General features: G+C 39.9%; 12 protein-coding genes across 12 annotated transcripts; 7 read left to right on the forward strand and 5 right to left on the reverse strand.

The window, feature by feature from the left end:
- Window positions 1-96: 96 nt before the first annotated feature.
- Window positions 97-1,281, reverse strand: ECM9 (Ecm9p; the record flags this gene model as incomplete). Its single annotated transcript, XM_037288503.1, has 1 exon — window positions 97-1,281. One exon carries the CDS (start codon window positions 1,279-1,281, stop codon window positions 97-99), a length of 1,185 nt encoding a protein of 394 aa, XP_037144398.1.
- Window positions 1,282-3,262: 1,981 nt separating this feature from the next.
- MRPL13 (mitochondrial 54S ribosomal protein mL50 MRPL13) lies at window positions 3,263-4,051 on the reverse strand (the record flags this gene model as incomplete). The annotated part of the gene is made up of 1 exon (XM_037288504.1): window positions 3,263-4,051. The coding sequence occupies one exon, from the start codon at window positions 4,049-4,051 to the stop codon at window positions 3,263-3,265; it is 789 nt and encodes a 262-aa protein (XP_037144399.1).
- A 242-nt stretch (window positions 4,052-4,293) lies between these two features.
- MEH1 (Meh1p) lies at window positions 4,294-4,791 on the forward strand (the record flags this gene model as incomplete). The annotated part of the gene is made up of 1 exon (XM_037288505.1): window positions 4,294-4,791. One exon carries the CDS (start codon window positions 4,294-4,296, stop codon window positions 4,789-4,791), a length of 498 nt encoding a protein of 165 aa, XP_037144400.1.
- A 243-nt stretch (window positions 4,792-5,034) lies between these two features.
- Window positions 5,035-6,711, forward strand: RSC4 (Rsc4p; the record flags this gene model as incomplete). The annotated part of the gene is made up of 1 exon (XM_037288506.1): window positions 5,035-6,711. One exon carries the CDS (start codon window positions 5,035-5,037, stop codon window positions 6,709-6,711), a length of 1,677 nt encoding a protein of 558 aa, XP_037144401.1.
- A 384-nt stretch (window positions 6,712-7,095) lies between these two features.
- HG535_0D03820 (glycosyltransferase family 15 protein) lies at window positions 7,096-8,331 on the forward strand (the record flags this gene model as incomplete). Its single annotated transcript, XM_037288507.1, has 1 exon — window positions 7,096-8,331. The coding sequence occupies one exon, from the start codon at window positions 7,096-7,098 to the stop codon at window positions 8,329-8,331; it is 1,236 nt and encodes a 411-aa protein (XP_037144402.1).
- Window positions 8,332-8,689: 358 nt separating this feature from the next.
- On the forward strand, window positions 8,690-8,995 carry QCR10 (ubiquinol--cytochrome-c reductase subunit 10; the record flags this gene model as incomplete). Its single annotated transcript, XM_037288508.1, has 2 exons — window positions 8,690-8,698; window positions 8,777-8,995. 2 exons carry the CDS (start codon window positions 8,690-8,692, stop codon window positions 8,993-8,995), a joined length of 228 nt encoding a protein of 75 aa, XP_037144403.1.
- Window positions 8,996-9,245: 250 nt separating this feature from the next.
- FOX2 (bifunctional hydroxyacyl-CoA dehydrogenase/enoyl-CoA hydratase FOX2) lies at window positions 9,246-11,957 on the reverse strand (the record flags this gene model as incomplete). The annotated part of the gene is made up of 1 exon (XM_037288509.1): window positions 9,246-11,957. One exon carries the CDS (start codon window positions 11,955-11,957, stop codon window positions 9,246-9,248), a length of 2,712 nt encoding a protein of 903 aa, XP_037144404.1.
- A 382-nt stretch (window positions 11,958-12,339) lies between these two features.
- Window positions 12,340-13,959, reverse strand: APM3 (Apm3p; the record flags this gene model as incomplete). The annotated part of the gene is made up of 1 exon (XM_037288510.1): window positions 12,340-13,959. The coding sequence occupies one exon, from the start codon at window positions 13,957-13,959 to the stop codon at window positions 12,340-12,342; it is 1,620 nt and encodes a 539-aa protein (XP_037144405.1).
- Window positions 13,960-14,140: 181 nt separating this feature from the next.
- Window positions 14,141-17,158, forward strand: SNF5 (Snf5p; the record flags this gene model as incomplete). Its single annotated transcript, XM_037288511.1, has 1 exon — window positions 14,141-17,158. One exon carries the CDS (start codon window positions 14,141-14,143, stop codon window positions 17,156-17,158), a length of 3,018 nt encoding a protein of 1,005 aa, XP_037144406.1.
- A 312-nt stretch (window positions 17,159-17,470) lies between these two features.
- Window positions 17,471-18,400, forward strand: BSD2 (Bsd2p; the record flags this gene model as incomplete). The annotated part of the gene is made up of 1 exon (XM_037288512.1): window positions 17,471-18,400. The coding sequence occupies one exon, from the start codon at window positions 17,471-17,473 to the stop codon at window positions 18,398-18,400; it is 930 nt and encodes a 309-aa protein (XP_037144407.1).
- Window positions 18,401-18,499: 99 nt separating this feature from the next.
- CTP1 (Ctp1p) lies at window positions 18,500-19,396 on the reverse strand (the record flags this gene model as incomplete). The annotated part of the gene is made up of 1 exon (XM_037288513.1): window positions 18,500-19,396. The coding sequence occupies one exon, from the start codon at window positions 19,394-19,396 to the stop codon at window positions 18,500-18,502; it is 897 nt and encodes a 298-aa protein (XP_037144408.1).
- A 763-nt stretch (window positions 19,397-20,159) lies between these two features.
- LEU5 (coenzyme A transporter) lies at window positions 20,160-21,224 on the forward strand (the record flags this gene model as incomplete). Its single annotated transcript, XM_037288514.1, has 1 exon — window positions 20,160-21,224. One exon carries the CDS (start codon window positions 20,160-20,162, stop codon window positions 21,222-21,224), a length of 1,065 nt encoding a protein of 354 aa, XP_037144409.1.
- Window positions 21,225-21,334: the final 110 nt, after the last annotated feature.

A 21,334-nucleotide genomic window follows, 5' to 3' on the forward strand; every position in this document is an offset into this window, starting at 1 on the left:
GCTATGTACGTGCTTCATTTCACATGAAGCGATATAGACTAATTACGTAAATGTAGAGCTTTGTGCAGAAATTACTGTGGTTCAAGCATTAGATAGCTAACAGTTGCTGTCTGTTTTACATGATTGACTTGGCAAGCAATCTAGGAATCGCTTTTTAAACCCAACGTTTTTCGATTTTCTGAAGAGCATCAGATCATTTGATACATTAATAGGTACTATGGGATTCCTCCTTTTGAATGTGACCGGACCGCATACCGTCTCGAAAGCCTGCACCTCTTCCTTCCAAGATGTGAGAAATGAAAGCGTTCCATTCTTAGGTAGAGCATTCAAAGCGGAGAGCAGACAAAGAAAAGGAGGCCAATCTTGAATTGTCAAGGTATTAATGCTGTGTGCAATATCGCAAGCAACACCTTCGATGTCAACATCAAATCCTGGGGGTATTTGCCTAAAATTCAATCCGCATTTCAAGCTGTTCTGTAATCGAATACTATCATGCCAATTGAAATCAATTTTTGCCTTCTTTTGACAAATCATGTACGCCAGGGCACTCCATGAAGACGAGTCCCTCGTGTTTTGAAGGCAAAAGATCTTCGTTGCAGAAAATAATTCCATCTTAGCAAGCTCAGTGGGTACCACATCATAAAACCATCTGACAGTCTCCCAGCAGTAATAATTCGAAAAGTGGCGACTGGCGGAACACACAAATATAGTGATGTAATCAATGGTACCAGCTGCATCTCTGAGCAATAGGTATAACTTGCGATACAAACACCATAGGGAGGAAGATTTATTTAGTTTATTGTTTGAAGATGTCAGAAGACGGCCGACGAGGGTTGCTTCTTCCTGTAGAATTGCGGCCTTATAATTGGTAAGACCTGAAAAATCATTCAGTTTATACAGCACTGAATCTAAATATAAGTTTATTGCAGTTTTATTTTCAGGGGTTGTTAAAAGAAGCCCTATTGTAGCGACATAAGTGTTCATATCTAGTGGTGCTTGATAAAGAGGAGGTTCTTCGTTAGTAATCTGTTGAAACATGGTTAACCCATTTCTTTTGCACTTACTATTCTTATACCCGTTTGTGAAGAAGTAATTGTGGCATTCTTCAAAAATTGATATATAAGTTTTCTTAAAGCACACAATCTCGATATGCTGATCCTCATTTACTGAAAAGTATCTCTCCGTTATGCCAGCTTGGTCCGGAGCAAATGTTAACCGAAATTTACCTTGGGCAGAGTTTGCAATTAGAATTTTATACAATTCCTGGCAAAGTTGAAGCATGAATTCAGGCGTATTGAAAAATCTTGCCCATTATTTTTTAGAAGTGTCTCTCTTCTTTCTCTGATTGCTATGATATAAAAATTTATAATTGAAAAACTAAACTAAACATAAAAACATCGCTTTGGCAGAAGTAGATGTAGCGAAGCAGATTCCGATCAAGAGATAGGGACACATTACAGAAATATTAGAACACCACGAAGGATACTCTTTCGAAATCTGAAGGGGTAGATGGATCTCCCATTCGCAAGAGGTAGTCGTATCAGCATCTGTCGGAGGGAATACGATGGCCTTGCCTTTATTTCCTCGCATTTGGTATCATGATTACCTATTGTATTATATAGAACCCTAACTCCAATTAGAAAGGTGAAGGTGGCTACATAATTTAGAGATAAGGTACTGTCCCCGTAGCTCGCACAATTGCCATCAAAAGAATAAACTTCATCTCCTAGCTAATAAGATACATTGCAAGTATTTGGAAACAGTTTTTTTTTGGACTGTTTCAAAGGGTGAAAACGGTGTAAGATCATCAGGAATCAAAAAAAACGCATGCTTCAGGCCGGATGCTAACTTCTCTAGCTCCTTCATTCCTTTCGTCCTCTCGTTAGATGCCTGATGGGGGAGTGGCATGATAAGTATTTTCTTTCCACTGCATTTCTTGTGGACGAGCTTAGATCTTCCTTCTTATGCCTTGATCTCTGCAATCATATATTGAGCCTGGGGTGTTGCTTAGTTTCAGCTGTCTGAAGCGCTATTCTCATCATTTTTGTATGGTTCAGTCAGCATCTTTGATTCTGCGAGGTTCAAGATAAATTCTGCTCTCTTGGAGGGCAGACGCTCAAAGAGCACACAGCTTACTTTATATTATTAATTGGTAACATCACTTGCTTTGATCTTGGCAAGTTTTGTGTGGACCGAGATCCAGACAAAACTTTCAAAAAATGAATTGTTACAGCGATTCATTTATTTTATCACAGTTGTTGTTCACAAAAAAGGATGCTCCCATCATTTTCCAAATAAATTGGATACAGCTTCAATTGTAAATCGTTATTTCTAGAAGTGCAGAGGCATTATTGGTGTTCCTACCAAAATTTCGAAAGACACATTTGCTTTAACTGGGACTCCTCTATCACGTAGTGGGACCTGTATTGTAGTTAAAGCAACGGGATAAAATGAATGCATTATATAGAGTCGTATTCAACAAAATAGGGGGCATCAGGAAATATGATTCGTGTCGCGTCAGGAAGCTCTTGAAGATGCCACGTACTATAAGGATGGGCAGATGAATTTGATCAACTGACACAATCTAATCTCGGGCATAATCAGGGCCACTGTTCTTCAGTTGAATGCGTTTGAGGACGAATACTGTCGTCACTAAATACTCCGGTGTCACAAATTCGTGTTTTATTTGCCACAAGCCATGTCAAAAGAATCACTACACCCCATACAAAAACCGAGAGTAAAGGACAGTGTCTGAAACTGACATGAAGCAGCCAGTCAGTGCATCAGCTTTTTAACCTGTGAATTATTTAGAATTATGGCAGTACAGCATCAAATTCGGATTTAACAGACAGATCAGTTTCGACAAATTGTGTTGAAGACGACCAGTTCGAAGTGAATGTTCACCAAATAGTTTGGCACCCCGATGAGCAGAAGCCAAATCAGGGAAAAATAGAGCATGATTAGTAAGATTGATTGGCTCCATTTGTCACTTATTGCTTGGCTCAAGATCTCCATGACAGGTTATAAACCACTTTCAAATCTGAAACAAGTGAAAAAAACTTGAATATCACGGCAAAGCGCTCTCTTAATAGTGAAAGCTTTTTACTCCGATGTGACGCACCTGCATCCAAGATAACTAGGTTTAACATTTTACTATGTACAGGATGAAGGCAATTGCTATCATATACAGGAGCATGCCAATGCATTTAAGACTTAATGAGCCCTAGTTTGGCCAACAAATTGACACTAGCGCTGAATATTCTCAGATTCTCTTTATAAGTTCGATCGATTTTTTGGTATGCTCTGCTTCCAGTGATTGGGCCTCATACATAATCTTACCAAATCTCTTCTTTTGAGACTTTGCATCAATATCTGGTGCTATGTAAACGTTCGGAGGGCTATGCCTGGTGGAAAGATTAATCGCGTGTGGCTCAGATTCTTTGAATTTGGAAGACTTTCCGGATATTATTTCCGTGCAATAGAATTCTACAAATTGTGAGGGTGAATTCAATATCGTCAATTTATTATCCGGAATCAGATAGCCCGTCCTTGCCTGCAAAAGCTTAGTGAAATTGAACTTGGTTACCAAATCTGTAAAGTCTGCACTATATGGTGCCTCATCAACCGACGATATTGTTAAGTCTTGCGACGCTGCGTTAAAACTTTCTATAGCGATGGACTTCAGCTGCTGGTCATTGGCAACCTTAGACCCATTAAGCCATACGTTAAAGGGTACATCCATAAGCAGTGCTTGGCGCGCTTTTCTTTCAATTTTGGCTGAATCATCTCCTATAAAGTTCTCTGGTCTGAGATCGAGCTTTTCCCTGTTTGAAATTTTCGATTTTTTACCACTTTCAATGTCTTTAATAAGTTCTTTAGTATCTTGTGTCGCCACAAGAGAATCAGCCTCTTGCTCCTTCTTCTTTCTGAACCATGAAAAGAAATCAGACTGTTTTGATGTACTATGTAGTGCGCCCACAGCGTAGCGTTGCATCTGTTTCTCAGCAGTTCTAAAGGCAACTGCGCAGCCCCCCGCACTCAAAATCATCATCACCAGTGATCAATTCGGAATTATAGACTAAACTAATAATGGTACTTGCATTTATGATACTTTCAATTCTTCCTGACTTCGTTTATCCCACCCACCCAACCTGAAAATTTGATAGTAATAAAATATGTTACCCGCTCAAAAAATAGTATGGCTTTACAAAGTGGTAGGGAAACACCTCAATATGCTTTATATTGTAGCTGAATGACCACATCTCTCATAAAAGTTACTTAATAAGCTCTAGCATGGGCATCGTGCTAAGTTGCTGCCAGGACAACGATTCTGAAGAAAATGAGGCTCTGCTTGCGGGACAGCAGAATGGTTTTGGCGATGACTCCGCGGAAGATTACAATGCTCGACAGCTTCAGACGAAGCTTCATGAGGAGCAGATGCGTGCAAGAGATGAAGCATTGAAAGAGATTGTATCAAATACGAATGATAAGCTTATAGACATTTCTATGATTAGCAACAGTGGAATTGTGATTCAGGGTACGGATTTGAAGAAAGGTCAGGGAGAAATGGAGTGCATATCTCAAGAACGACCTCGATCAGATGCCGATGAATTGATACTAGAAGGTGTAGGTACGGGCGCAATGAAGTACACTGTTCTGGATGCAGAGAAAGTACTATCAGCAGAAATGAGGCAACAGCTGAAAGCACTCCACAACGCGATATTTGAAAGTCTTGATGAGCAATTACAGGAAGAAATACCAAGCGATCTTGTCGTTAGTCTCTCCAAATAAAATCTCAGCATTTCTAATGTCATCAAAACATAGTTAACGCCCGGTGTGTTTTAGTCAAAAGCTCAACTCATAATTAAATAGTAACTTGTAAAGTGTAACTAATTATAGTTTTGAACGAGGTACCGCTAGCGGCGGACTACTTTCAAACAGCTTCAAAATAATGTATTCGACAGGTGAATGAATATCTTTGGAGACAATTCGCTCAAGAAGTTAGCTCCAAAGAGGGCACTATAAGAAGTCAATATGCCACCAAAGAAAAGAAAGCTTGTAGAAGAAGAGGAGGAGAAACCTGTTACGAAATATGCAGCAGGAAAGCAGCCCAGAAATGGCGTTTTACCTGAGGTCGTGTATAATCACCCTATGTATCCTGAATCGGAGCTTCATCAGGAAATGTGGACTATCCCCAAATTTAATCTTTTTATTAGTTTCACATTAAATTATTTGATTGAGTCTTATAAGGCGATGTTTAAGGATTTCATCAAATTGCCAAGCAGAAAGTTCCATCCCCAATACTATTACAAGATTCAGCAACCGATTTCCATAAATGAAATAAAGTCAAGAGATTATGAGTTTCCAGACGGACCACATACGTTTCTTCTAGATATTGAATTGCTCGCTAAAAACTGCATATCTTATAATGAGCCAGATAGCCTGATTGTCAAAAATTCTCTTCAAGTAGTTCAGTATATTGAATATGAGGTGTTGAAGGCCAAAAATGTTACTCGAAACTATTTAGTATCAGATGATGTCAAGTATCGATTGTTAACCTACCTAAAACGTGTTATAAACGCAACTGACAAGAATATCGAGGAGGAAATGGGTGTCGTACATTCCAATACCGACGATGTTATGAAAATAGCAGAACCCTTCATGCAATTGGTAGATAGAGATGAGCTTCCGGACTATTATGAAGTGATTCATAGGCCAACGGCTTTGGGGCTGATCAGACAAAACTTAGAAGTGGGATATTACTCTAAGATATATGATTTCATTGTAGATACGCAAGCAACATTTCAAAATGCGCTGGTGTTCAATGATTTAGATACACTGATATACCAAGATGCCAAAAAGCTATTGGGATATTTTAATCATCTGATGCAGCACAAATTCTTCCCAGAGCTACAAGACGCTAGTGAAAGGGGTGAAACTAAACTTGAATATGACAAGATTGAATACGAACAGTATCTTGCAGACGGTGGAAATGAAAACACTAATGAGTTATTAGAGGATGATGATTTAACCGATTACGATTTTAATCATATTGAAGGTTTGGGAAATGGCTATAATAGAACTATACTTTCAGAGGATTATCTTTTAGGGCCAAACGCGACGGAGTCTCAGTCAAAAAAGCCAATGCTCTCCACGCCAATTGAAGAGCCACCAAAAATATTAAAATATAATATAATAAAATCCATGCAAAAGGAGTTGATTTCTCAAGAGCACACAATAGAAAAAGTACCTTACGATATGATAGATCAGGTCTCTATTTTTTCTTCAAAAAGTTTGTATCACCAGGCAACAAACCCCGGTCCAGGTGCAAAACCGTCATGCAATCAAAACTGGGTTGCTTATACGTTCAATGGCGCACAGATGAATCAGAATGAAAATATGTATTCCTTTAATTTACAACCAGTTCAGACTTTTTTAACACTGACGGCAAAAATAAGGCATGCCGGATTAGAGTCTTCTTTGATGGTCAATTCAGAGAATATAAAGTCGCTTAAGGTGAGCACCGATGCAATGAAGCAGGAGGATGGTCAACAATTGGAACAGAATGAAGAGAAAGAAGTAATAAAGAATGATTCTGAAAGATTTGACATCCGATTAAACGAGGGGTTGAATTATATTGTATTCAAATGTCAAAATTCTGACAAAGAAAAAATTGAATTCATGAAGTTTTGGGTAAATGTATTGCCATGATCTATAAGACGTGATGATGTACCAATAGTATCATGGTAACGACATTTTGAAGTACACTTTGCAGTTCTGGTCTTCAATGTCACCAGAAATCTCTTTGTTTTGTTTCATTTATTTTATTGCCATACGACTCCTTGAAAAACACAAAAACGGGTGGATCAGACTGGCAATTTTATGTATTCTGTTGTAATGCTTGTATTTGCACTTCTGTGCAAGTGCTTTTTATAAAAATCCACTTCGCGACGAGAAAGGAATCTTGACATTTTCTGGAAGACTCAGTCAAAGAGTGATGTGTAATATAGAGCGTGAATTGCGGTTAGTAAAGGTTTACTGAGTGATCAAAAGCGTCAGCATTACTTGTAATTAATCAGTCTTCCAACGGTGACGATGCAATTCTCAATAATTTTCAGGCGATATTTGCATGGAAAATACTTACGGGTTGTATTGTTACTGCTTGTAATATCTGTAACGACAATATTCTGCTCATTTAAGATAGGCGATACCTCACTGCTAGTCCCGAAAGGCAACTCTTATAGCGAAAAAGGTAAAAATTCGGTGAAAACGTCTGCAGAGCCTACCTCGAACTCCAAACTTCGAACTGGACAGGACATCATTTTGACACTCGCAAGAAATTCCGAGTTAGAAGACATGAAAGATTCGATCATATCATTTGAGAGAAGCTTTAACTCGAAATTTCATTACGATTGGTGGTTTATGAATGACGAAGAGTTTGATCAAGAGTTCAAATCAGTGGTGAAATCACTGGTTTCAGGTGATGTAAAGTTTATTAAGATCCCAAAAGAGTATTGGTCATATCCGGAACACATCGACCAGAAGAAGGCAGCATCGAGCAGGAATGAGTACGAAAAGAAGAAAGTCATGTACGGCAAGAGTGAATCATACAGGTTTATGTGCCGCTTCAACTCCGGTATGTTTTACAAACTGCCCGAGCTAGAGGGCGTAGATTATTATTGGAGAATCGAACCAGCTGTTCGCTTTGATTGTGACATTACCTATGACGTTTTTCAGTACATGAGAGAGAACGATAAACAATATGCTTTCAGTATGGCATTGCAAGAGGACATTCGAACTATTCCTAGTCTTTGGGATGTCACCAAGGAATTTTTTAAAGATAATCCGGAATTAATAGCACCTGGTAATAGTATTGATTTTGTCACTGATGATAGAGGAGTTTCGTATAATTTGTGTCATTTTTGGTCGAATTTTGAAATTGCCAGTCTTGAATTCTTTCGCGAATCAGGTTACGATGAATATTTTAAATTTTTGGATGAAAGAGGAGGATTTTTTTATGAGCGATGGGGTGATGCACCAGTGCATACTATAGCTGTCAGCGTTCTGCTACCTGCCGAAAAGATTCATTTTGTAGGGAATACTGGTTACTTCCATAACCCCAACCAAGACTGTCCTAGGAATAGCGAACTAAGAAGCTCACTAAAATGTCGATGTGATCCAAGCACAGATTTTACGTGGCACAAATGGAGTTGCGTCAACAAGTTTTTCGAGATCCACAACTATGTACGACCAGATTCGTTAGACAATATCAAGAAATATTATCCCACAATATATGAAACCATAGATCTGCACGAAAGCAAAGATACGTAAAGTAAGACGAATTCGAACAATCACTTGCTCCTCCTTTCGAGAAATTCCATCATGTACATCGTGAGCTTCGTTTCTTGACCAAATAGGTGTGATGGCATGTATAAAGAGTATACAATTGTATCTTCCTTTATGCAATTTCAGGGCCTATTTAAATGGAACAATTTTCACGTGATAATGCACCAATGAAAACATACGACTAATCACTCGTACAAGGAGATGACCGGTAAATTGCATCAAGAGTAGTAAGTCAAAGAGAGTCGTAGTTAACTTATAACTAGGAAGGAAGCCTTTCATTGTGCAATATGCTACATATTTTGATCTATATCCAACGAAGAACAAACTTCACAAATAAGCTTTAATGGTCTCAGTATGTAACGCAAATGAAAAGAACCACACGCCAACTCGTAACTAATTGACTAACCCGTTTTTTTCGATATTTTGTTAGTACATCTCTCAATTAACTTCTAAATCTGCCGGTAGATTCAACTTTAAAGGCATGGCAGCGATTGCGCCAGACCTTTTTCTATGGGGAGGTGCTTGGGCTGCCAGCTTGATGGTTTTCACTGAGGGTTGGCCAAGATTTCAATCTACACTTTATGAAAAGATCCCATATTTCGGGCAACATTGGGTCGACAATACCCCAGCGGAGGACAAGCCAAACTAAGTTGGTCTGAAACTGAATATAAACCTCTTATCAAGGTTGAAAGACAGATCGTATTAGGCTATTTAATTACTACTTAAGATAAATGTTGGCGAGTAAGATTTAACTTCAGCAGGAACTACAAACAAATTTCATGAGACAGTCAAATTTTGCGATTCAGGCCCAAATATTGAAATTCAACTTATCATTTCTATTCATACAGAAAGAAAAAACTAGTAGAGTATGTAGTATTAACGTATCAATTATTCATATTTCATAACCTGGCACCCGACCCGACCAATTTGACAGCGGCAAAGTCCAAAACGGTAACATTTCTGTTGACATCCACAGTTTGGAAAATTACCGTCCCATTATCTTCTTTCCACGCCCTAATTTTCAGTTTATCTCCAGGAAAAACAACGTTTGTGAATCTAACTTTTAACTCATCATATGCACCAAAGTGTTCTAACAGAGCCTTGGCACTCACGCCCAACGTACATAACCCATGTAAAATTGGTCTGGGGAACTTCACAGATTTGGCTACTTTTGGGTCAATATGCAACGGATTGTAGTCGCCCGATAACCTGTACAGAGCAGCTTGATCCTCATCCGTTTTGACTTCTGTTTCAAAATCCGGTGGCCTATTTGCAGGTGCTTTGAATACCTTCGTGGCAAACTTAGCTCTTTCACCTTTGATTGGTTTCCTGTTCTTAGCCTCACGCGCACCTCTAATGAAGAAAGTACCTTCATTATAAGCAAGCAACTTATTCGTTTTTGAGTCATACGTTTTGAAACCACCAATGATTACGGCAGCTTTACCACCTTTGTCCGAAACTTGCAATGGCTCTGCGATAGTTTTCAAAGACCCTTGTGTCGGTAAAGGACATTCATACAATTTGAAATATTGCTCACCATGCAACAACATCGAATAATTGAAGTTGTCAACTAAGCGATCCATTTTAAGAGGCGAAATATTCGACATAAATGGAATGACCACAAACGAAGGCAATACCTGAAAATTTGGATCATTTTCATAAACATATTTCAACTCCTTACTGGAAGCTCCCAAACCCAGGTTATAAAGGATACAGTCTTTAGACGTATATTTAAAGATATCTTTAGACTTTGTACCCATTTGCGCATTTTGGACAGACTGCAATATTGCCATAGATGAGTCCTCCGTAGAGCTTGGATTGAAAGTGTCTCCTTTGAAATTTGTAACTTCACTCCAATTAGCACGTAAAAGCTCAGGCTCAACAGGATCATCAACTGCGACAAAGCCTTTACTCCTTTGCCATCTCGTTTGTCCACACCAGCCACCACCCACCTCGAACAGCTGTCCATTCACACCTTTTGCACCACATAATGTTTGCAATTCCCCACTTGCGAGAAGCACCACAAATGGTGAAACTTGTGAGGCATCAAAATGGTTAATCAACTCCCTTTGAGTGAATATAGTCTTTGTCATGGCAGTTTCAGCATGTGGAGCGATCACATTTACCCTGATACCCCTCTTAAAGCCTTCCAAAGCAATGGTTTTGGAAAAACCTAGAATCGCAGCTTTCGCCGCTGCATAATTAGCCTGACCAAAATTACCATAGATACCCGAGGTTGAAGTGGTGTTGATTATATACCCTGACTTTTGTTTGACAAATACCGGCCATGCTGCCTTTGACATTGCAAAGGTAGCAGTTAAGTGGACTTTCAAAACATCAAACCATTCTTGATCAGTCATCTTCTTGAAAGATCTGTCTCTTAAGATACCAGCATTATTGACTAATACATCGACACGACCAAAGCTCTTCAAAGCAGTTTCAATGACTTGAAAAGCTTGCGAAACTATATCATGAGTGTCAGCAACAGCAGTGCCTGCGCCAAACATTTCATTTAGCTCTGCAACGACATCAGTGGGATTCCTAATATCATTGATGACAAGTTTAGCACCATATCTTGCGAACCATTGAGCATGTGATCTACCTAAACCCCCACCAGCGCCCGTGATTACAACAACCTTGTTGCGCAATGATTGGATCTTCTTTTTGCCTTGATCATTCTCAACTGGCAACTTTTTAGCTTTTACGATCAAATCATTATAATCTGAAAGTTGAATTGGATGCTGAACCTCATTAAATGACTTGTCTTTGAAGTCTGTAACTGCTTTCCATTTATTTAAAATAGCTTCTGGCGTAAAGAACTTTGGGTTGGGATTGAAAATTTGACCGGACGATCTCTCCCATCTCAACTGTCCATAAAATCCCCCGGCAAGCTCAAAAATCGAGTTAGTTACATTTGTGGATTCGTGCGTTAAGTATAAGACTAAAGGCACAATCTTTTCTGGACCTAATTGTTTTAAAATATGCGGGGGCAATACGTTTTCTGTCATTCTCGACCTTGCTAAAGGTGCTATTGCATTAACTTGAATGTTATGCCTAAACCCCTCTTTAGCCAAAGTTTCTGCCATTCCGACCAACCCTAATTTGGCAGCAGAATAATTCGCTTGGCCATAGTTACCATATAGACCTGCTGGTGAAGCTGTATTTATAATTTTACCAAATTTTTGATCCAACATGTAAGGCCACGCGGCCTTACATAACTTATAAGCACCATTCAAATGGACGTCAACTACCGCGTTAAATTCATTTTCAGTCATCTTAGCGAAAGAAACATCTCTCAAAATGCCAGCATTGTTTACAAGAATATCGACACGACCAAAATTGTCAATAGCGGCCTGTACAATCTTATCACCATGGACATTCACGGAGTCGTAATTTGCCACGGCAATACCCCCATTTTTTTTAATCTCCTCCACAACTACATCAGCCGCACGACTGCTGGATCCTCCTCCTCCTAGGGTACCACCTAAATCATTTACAATAACTTTAGCACCTCGTTTAGCATATTCCAAAGCATACGCCTTCCCTAAACCTCCACCGGAGCCCGTTATAATAACAACCTTATCCTTAAATAGTAACTTTTCAGATACCATTATCTCTTGCACGTATATTCTACTTTTGCTAATGCACTTGTGATCTGATAAAAGGAAAGAAGGTTGAAACTAATTTTCCATCTTCCTTTATACTTTATAGAACTGTCTATGGATTAATACTCCAACTACTTTACTCCTTTAACCGCCAATACATCTTGTCCCCTTGTCATCAAGTTTCACTTTTCGTGCCGTTATTATGCCCCCGCTTCTTTTTCCCGGTGTTAAGAGTGCGAGTCCGAGTCCGGTTTTTAAGGAGGGTAAGAAATCGAAAAATGTTTAATGACGTGCATTGCATCAAAAGATATAACTTAAAATATACAAAATATCATTTCAAGCACAGGTAACATACCCTTTTATATATTTGAGAACAGGCCTACTAAGGCTATCCTCTTATTACAAAATCTCCAGATGCTGTTGTATATTTAACTCCCTTGAACAATTTCAAGCTCTTCAAATTCCGGACTCCGGAGGTGATGTTTATTGCATTAACCTGTATCCCACTCGCCAGTTCGCCTGCGTAATTGTAAGAAACTGATACCCTTTTAACCTTAACATAAATGGCGGAATTCCAAACGTTTTCTACGCACCCCCTAAGAACCGGTAACGCACCTACAGCAGTATCTTTTTGAAATATCCAGGTACCTTTTCCTGGAACGACGTCATTTTCAAATCTGCCATGCGTATTGCGTAGGACTTTAATCTTGTGTTCTGAGAAATCTGGATTGGGATCATCCACTTCTTGGTTTTTATTTTTATTTGACCTTTCATCTGTGGTATTGTTTCGTGGCATAACTTCGGGAGTGACCTCCACATCGATTCTTAAATCCTTAATGTCAGTAACTTTAGTTGAATTACTGATATTTATTATAATTTCGAATTCATCATGTTTACTTCCTAACCCGTCTTGAAAATCAACACTGACCATGCCGATGCTTCCACTTTTATACACTGCATTTCTTGCCTGCAACATATCCAAATCAATGTTATACTCCATCAAACAAAATTTACCATCTGGAGGAATAAACCTGAGTTTATCTACAGGTTTTCCAGGCTCACTTGACGTTTCAACGGATTCGTGCAGTGACGGGACACCAAGATAATTGCCAGCGAGATTTAAGTCAAGTTCAATGGTTGGATTCTCACTTATATGCGATCTGAAATTAATTTGACCACATATTGAGCCACAAACCATCTTGATTTCTGCACCAGTTTCATTTTTACCTCTGTAGGATCTGCGTCTTTTCTTTTGCCTCTGTGAGTAAACCAAATGCATAGTTTCTAGTACATCAACATATATTTCATTATCTTTATACTTTAGATTGCCAGTTCGCCAAGGAACAACTTCGTTTTCAAAAGCATCGTTGGTACTGCTGCCACTGCCCTGTTCGAATAATAATGAACCTTTAGTTGCGGAATGTTCGAATAATCGTTGATTTTGCAATGCAGGTTGACGTACGGCCTTTTGAAAGCTATGTGCAGTAGAATTGATGATTTTTGATAAGTCGGATCTCATTGGAACCATACGTTTAATCATATTCTCGTGTAGTCTTCCTACAGCTGGTTCCCCTGAATCGACACACATATAAAAAATCATTGAAAGACGATCATGATTATTGATTAGTTTGCTCACCGTCAACCGTTCCTTCTCAAAATATTCTAACAAAATTCTATCCATGTTTTCTAAGAAGAGAAGAGGTTCAATACTTGCCTGACCTTTCGAAAGCGATGTTAAACAGAAATAGTTTATGTTGTTCGTGACCGAATGGTATTTATATACCTCTAAATCTTTCCCCAATGAGCTATGGATGGAACTTGTATATTTGAGTGAATCTTGGCCCATGATGGACTCATCACGCTCCTCATCATGATGTTCAGAGATTAATTCTGGACATACGTTCTGTATTTTTGTCAATAGATGTGAAAATAAAGGTGAGCTGGAGCTTAAAAGGTATTGAAAAATTAATGCATTCTTCGTATCAGCGATATAGAAAGATATAAACATCGGATAAGCGGAATTGTCCTACTGCAGCTCTTCTGTTCCCGTTATGTACTCATTTGAACAACGTTCACATTTTTATTTTTCATTTTGAGAAAGAAAGCGACGACAATGAAAACAAACAAATAAGCACAATATCAAGAGGTGAAGTTTAGAGAAGGGTGACAGCAGCGAGCAGAACAATCGGATGAGTGCTAGTGATGCAAATGGTCGGAACAATGTTTCCAGCAATAGCCCTAGAGGTGTGGGACAGGGGCAGGCCAATCCATTTAGTAAAATAGGAACACCTTCCTTTAGCATTTCCCAAATTCCTGCCCAAATACTACAAAATTTAACACCCGCGCAGATTCAGATGATCCAGCAAAGACACCAACATATATTGATGACCCGTATGCAACAGCAACAGCAGCAGCAACAACAGCAGCAACAACAGCAGCAACAACAGCAGCAGCAACAACAGCAGCAGCAAGCACAACAGCAGCAAACACAGCAGCAACAACAGCAGCAGCAGCAAGCACAACAGCAGCAAGCACAGCAGCAGCAAGCACAGCAGCAGCAAGCACAACAGCAGCAAGCACAACAGCAGCAAGCACAACAGCAGCAAGCACAGCAGCAGCAAGCACAACAGCAGCAAGCACAACAGCAGCAAGCACAGCAGCAGCAAGCACAGCAGCAGCAAGCACAGCAGCAGCAAGCACAGCAGCAGCAGCAGCAGCTGGGACAAACTCAATCGCCACATCAATTAACAGGTCAGAAAGGACCAATACAGCAATCGCAGAAATCCATGGTTGTTCCAAGCCAAACTCAAGCGCAAGAGCATAATCAATCTTCAACTCCTGGCGGAATGCAGCAGTCGCTTCACTTACAACAATCACCATCATCGCATCCTGTGGCGTCCCAACAGTATCAGAGTCAAAAAGAATTTAAGTCTTCTGGTATGCAGAACGGTGAAGAGGAAGGAGCCTCAAGGTTGGTAAACCCACAGAATACCTTGCCTACACAGTCAATGGGAAACAGTGGAACTCAGTCCGCTCCTATTAACCTCCCCCCTCAAATAGCTCGGCTACCACTGCCGACACAACAAGGAGTGCTTGATTTTTTGAAGCAGCAAGCATTGGCAAGGAACAATCCTGCAGTGGTTACTGCCGTCACACTGGCTCAACAGCAGTTACAGTTACAAATACAACAACAGCAAGAACAGGCTCAAATATCACAGCAGAAGAAGACATATGCACAGCAAGGTCAAAAAGGACAGCATGCGCAATCAACTCCGGTGCATCAGGTACAATTGCAAGAACAAGCACGACAGGTGCAACAAGGACAGACCTCAGAAATACAAGGAAATTTAGGACAAGCAAACGCTGGAACGGTAAAGAAGAATATACAATTCTCTCAACAGAAGCGACAGCAGCACATTTCAATTCAACAGGAGCGGTCAAGCCACCTAAATGCTTACCCAAACAAGGATGCTTCTATGCAAGTATATCCTTCGAATGCTACTGCTCAATCGCCATCAATGGAAGCAGCCATCAATTCTATGCAACTTCCGCCCATGCCTAAGCTTAATCTGCCAAAGTATCAAACTATCAACTATGATATGCCTGAAAGAAACGTGCCGAGCTCAACTTTTTGGTCCTCCCAAAAGAGAGACACCGACACATTATTGTACGAACAAATAATTCAACGTGATAAAGCTAATAAGTTCGACCTTGCCAGAGAGAATAATGGCTGCGAACCTTTCAGCATTTATGGCTTTAGTAACAAAGAGTACTTAGGAAAATTGTGGCATACATTGAAATATTACCAAGAGCTCAAATCAACCAGGATGAAATCCATAACAAATACCTCTCAAAATATACCAGCTGCAAGCGTTTGGGGTAAGGGATACTCGGGTTACGGCAATGGAGTTACCAACACAGTGACACAGGTTATACCAGAATCCCGTGTAGATGATCGTCCACATGTTTATCAGAACAAATTGCAAGTTTACAGGCAGGCAATGAGTGAAAAATCCGAAGATTTAGTTCCTATACGGCTAGAGTTCGATCATGAACGTGATAAGTTTTTTTTGAGGGACACTTTATTATGGAATAAGAACGATTCTCTTGTAAAAATAGAAGAATTCGTAGATGATATGATGAGAGATTATCGATATGCACCATCGCATAGAGAACAATTTGCTGAAAATTTAACAAATTCTATGAAGGAGCAAATCTCTGAATATCAACCCAATCCATATTTGGAATTGAATCAAGAGCGCATTGGGGGTGATGACATGCGTATAAACATCAAACTTGACATAGTGGTGGGTCATAACCAGCTGATAGATCAGTTTGAGTGGGATATATCAAATAGTGAAAATTGTCCCGAGGAATTCGCAGAAGGCATGTGTCAAGAATTATGTCTACCAGGAGAGTTTGTTACCGCGATCGCTCACTCAATTAGAGAGCAAGTTTATTTGTATCATAAATCTCTTGCACTGTTGGGGTACAATTTTGACGGATCAGTTGTGGAAGACGATGATATCAGAAGTCGGATGCTGCCGTTAATAACTGTAGATGACGTTTACAGGACACCTTCCGACGCAAAGGTTTACACACCAAACCTGCTTCAGATATCCATAGCGGAACTAGAAAGACTGGATAGGGATAAGGATAGAGATACGAGACGTAAGCGAAGGCAAGGCAGATCCAGTAGACGCGGTGTCATTCTAGCAGGTAATGTCAATAATGGTGCAATAACAAATATTGGATCCAGCGCCTTAGGGAATGGTGCTTCGTCTACTACAAACGTGCCGTCAGCATCTGGTATCATCGAAGTATCTCTGCCAGATATTGCAGACATACCAAGAACATTCCGCACTCCCGTACCAACTACAACGCAACCTGGAGGGATAGACTTAGGTCCGCCAGTGGGGTCATATCAGCTGGAAACGGCAACGGAGAATGTTGCGAGACCTCCTCGATCTCCTGAAGCAATGCCTCTTTGTCATATTGTTGATCATGTACCAGGAAAGTTTCTGCTCATTTCCATAAATTTGAAAGATAAAATTAATCGAAATTTGACGGACAAGAGGGAGGTAGGGGATGAAAAGACATTTATCTCTTCACTTTCTTCTCAGCCGGAAGCTAGTAATTATCGTCGTAGCGAAACTGAACATCGTGTCCCGGCGAACAGCAATGAGGCCGTAATCGAAAACGAATGAAGAAACAAGTATGTATTTGCGTAATATGATCTTATATAAAAACCACCAGTTACTAATGGATATTGCCTCTCTTATAGTTCGTCCATATAGCGTCGTCTGCTGCGGTCTATTTCCAGGCTTTACAAATGTATATCCGGGTAAGATTTTGAACGTCTAAGCTGCGCTTCGGAGGTGTCAGACAAATGGAGTAAGATATTATATAAGCCTCTAACGTATATCACAAAAAAGACAATTATAACATAAGAAGGCCTATTCGCTAATAATCTTGCAGATTTCTGTCAATCGTTCAAACAGACGGGTTCAAAAATACGCATGATAGAAGGAAACTTGGCTTCGGATCAGCAACAAGTCGGAAGCTCAACGGCGGCGAGGGAAATACATGAAGGTCAACCTTCACCCAATGTCATGGTAACTGAAGCAGCTGATGATGTGGCTCCTGAGCTAAGAACCGATGAACAGAATCAGGAGGAGGCAAGCAGTTCAAGTGGATTAGGTGCAAATAGCTTTTCAGTTAATTTGCTCAGAAGGATTAAGGTTGCGGGCAAACTTTTTAATATTCTCGACAGAATATACAAAAAAAACAACCAGCAAGCATCGCATCTACAGCTAGGTGCAAATTTTGATGGGGTATTCAGTAATTTAAGTGCAAAACCTGATTGTCAAACTAACAGCTCTGGTAGTGAACAGGATCATCCTCCCACATACGATGAAGCTGCTGTAGATATGGCACCTTCTTATTATGGTGTTGATGATTATTCTGGTTTATACAATAATGAAATATGCATCGAAGGATTGCCTGTCGGAAACCTTGCCAATCTAATATGGAATATTGTTGTGAGCTCAAGCTTTCAGTTTATTGGATTTCTAATCACATATATTCTTCATACGTCGCACGCTGCAAAGCAAGGGTCTCGCTTTGGCTTAGGAATCACATTTCTCGGATACGCTTATTCGATGATTCCGAACAATGTAACGTCTAAAGTTGGTAAGGATAAAGCACTGGACAGAGTTGAATTACAAAATCCGAACGAATATGATGATTTGAGCCCATCATCTCGACCTGCTAAAAGCGGTGGATACACCTCGAACTTGAGTTCAGGTTTGAAACAAGAGAAACGAGAGCTACCGGCTCTCGCCGTCGTTATTGGGTTGCTTGGTGGATTTATTATTTTAAAGAGCATATACGATTACGTCAAGGTGAAAAAAATGGAGCATAAATATCAATCACAGGATCCTAGCTAGGACACGGCTAGTTCAAATGGTCTCAAAAATCGGCTGAAGGAGCAAAATTAAAAATTCTATAAACTATATATCATGTAACTCAGGAGAGAAAGGAAATCGTTAACCTAATACTAGTAGGACTTTTTCATAAATCGTAAACACAATACCTCCACTTAATATTAGACGACCAAGTCTTGGAGTTGCACCTTTCCAAAAAGTCTTCAGGCCTTCTTGTTTGAAAATTGTTGCGAAACAATTTAATGTTGAAGAGTATTGGGAAGCATTCAAACTTTGCATTCTTGTCTTGACTGTATCAATTGGCATAGTGGCGTAAACAGTAATGACACCGCTAAAGGCACCGACAGCAAAGGTCAAACCTGATGACAGAGGTTTGTCTTTTGGAGAGTTTGTATAGTCCTGAATCATCGTTTTGATCTTATTGTAACAGCCCAGTCTCACAGCTTGATTCGCAGCCTGTCTCATCGAAACGGGCAAGACACCGTTGTAGAGACCGCTAAGACCTTTATCACGGACCAATGATGCATAATTCCGTGCAATACCTAAACCATTATTATGGTATTTTGGTTTTAATGATTGCTTATCGTCAATTAAAGCCGTCTTGATAGCTTCGAATGGTGTCACCGCTACAACGCTTTCAAGTAGACCAGCTCCTAGGCCCGCAATGATACCCCGAGGTCCACTTAATTCACCGGTTTGCGGATCTCTCAAGACATTTTTGATAGCATCAAACCCCAAGAATCTTACACCTGCTTTGGCTGTATTACCAACGATGAAAGCGGGACAACCGACATAGATAGAGGCAATCGACTGAGTTTTTGCCGTATTATATATCAAAACCAATGGATTTCTAGAACTCTTTGATGCTTTATCCAGGAGTTGAAGTCTGGTTTTTGCGAATTCAAATGGATACGTTATGGACGCTTCGACGGCACCAGCAAGAGATCCAGCTAAGAAAGATTTCAAAGGATCCACTTGCTTTTTCGGTTGAGATGACATTTTATTGTTATTTCTATTTAACTTGAATTCGAATCTAAACAGTGTATTCCAATAAAATTATACAAGCAAGCGCCTTATGCATAAGCTAGACTTGATTGTTACTTATACTCACCCAAACTGAAAAATTGGCTCTATTACCGATCAACTGCTCATCTCTAAAAAACTTTTTTCCCACGGAATATCTGATGAAATAGTACTCCAAGGTGAGTTCGACGCACATCAGCATACTTTGTTGGTGCCGCATACAACGGCGAAAAGGGACTAGGTGTGATACATATGAGTTGGTATCTTATGATACTCTTCGCGCCACAGATTGTGTGAGACCCTCGAGCCGCAACTTTGAGTTTGAATAGCTCTGCATTGGCGCTGAAAAGGTGTGGAAATATCCATCTCTTATTGTATCATCAAGACAGTAATATTCGTAGTCTCACAGCATGATGAGCCTAAAGCATTTCTCTATATCAGAATTGTCAGTCAGCAAGTCTTGCAATCGCGGACTCTTCAAGAATTAATAGGTGAGTCAAATTCACTTTACATTTGTCCGAGTTTTTCATTTCGAGCTTCCAAAGGTAAAAATAAAATACAATAAAAAAAAAAACTGTGATATAATATCATTCAAATCCAGGAATTTTCTCCGGCAGATCTACAGTTGTTATTTGAAGAGACAACACCGTACTTCATTCTGTTGTTTGAACGCTGAGCAAAGGGGCATTTAACGCTGTCAAATTTGAAGATTTTGCACCGCCATTGCCTTAGTGTGCAAATGGCCAACGAAATTGAAACAACGCAGGCAGATATCAATGCTAAAAAGCAGCAAATCGTAACGATCAATAAAGGCTCGTTAGATTATGTGATACGTTCAGGGATAGCGGGCGGCATTTCGGGTTCATGTGCTAAAACTCTCATCGCTCCGTTAGATAGAATCAAGATATTATTTCAGACGTCAAACCCGCATTATACAAAATATGCAGGTTCTCTAGTCGGCTTGGTGGAAGCGGCAAAGCACATTTGGATAAATGATGGTATACGAGGATTTTATCAAGGCCATTCAGTAACGCTAATTAGAATATTTCCTTATGCGGCGGTCAAGTTTGTTGCCTATGAACAAATAAGGAGTTTTCTTATACCGTCTAGAGATTACGAGTTACATTGGAGGAGATTAATGAGTGGCTCGCTTGCCGGATTATGTAGTGTGTTTCTCACTTACCCTTTAGATCTGATAAGGGTTAGATTAGCGTATGTCACGGATCACAATCGGGTGAAATTAACTAAAATAATAAGGACTATATGGTCAGAACCGGCATCAGTGACGCTCTCCTCCAAACCGTATGTACCTCAATGGTTTGGACACTGGTGTAATTTCTATCGAGGTTACATACCGACAGTCTTTGGAATGATTCCCTACGCGGGAGTCTCCTTCTTCGCCCACGATTTACTACATGATTTATTAAGACTACCCTCCTTGGCTCCACACGCGGTACTTAAACTATCAGACGAGGAAGAAGAGCTACGTAATCATAAGAAGCAAAGGATTCCTCTGAAGACATGGGCAGAACTTTTCTCCGGTGGTTTGGCTGGTATGGCGTCTCAAACAGCAGCATATCCTTTTGAAATTATAAGAAGAAGATTACAGGTCAGTACTTTGGCTCCGAGAAATATGTATGAGCATAAATTTCAATCGATTGGTGATATTACCAGAATCATATACCAGGAGCGTGGTTGGAGAGGGTTTTTCGTCGGTCTGAGCATCGGATATATAAAGGTAGTACCTATGGTTGCTTGCAGCTTCTTCGTTTACGAAAGAATGAAATGGCATTTGGGTATTTGAAATCCTATCCTAGTTCTATGTTTTTCGACCAGAACTCTCAAGAAAAAGACATATACTTCTTGTGCATATTATTTATTTTCTATATTCATGAACAAACCAACAAAGAGAAG

This window comes from Zygotorulaspora mrakii, chromosome 4, assembly GCF_013402915.1.
Source record: "Zygotorulaspora mrakii chromosome 4, complete sequence".
NCBI lineage: Eukaryota > Fungi > Ascomycota > Saccharomycetes > Saccharomycetales > Saccharomycetaceae > Zygotorulaspora > Zygotorulaspora mrakii.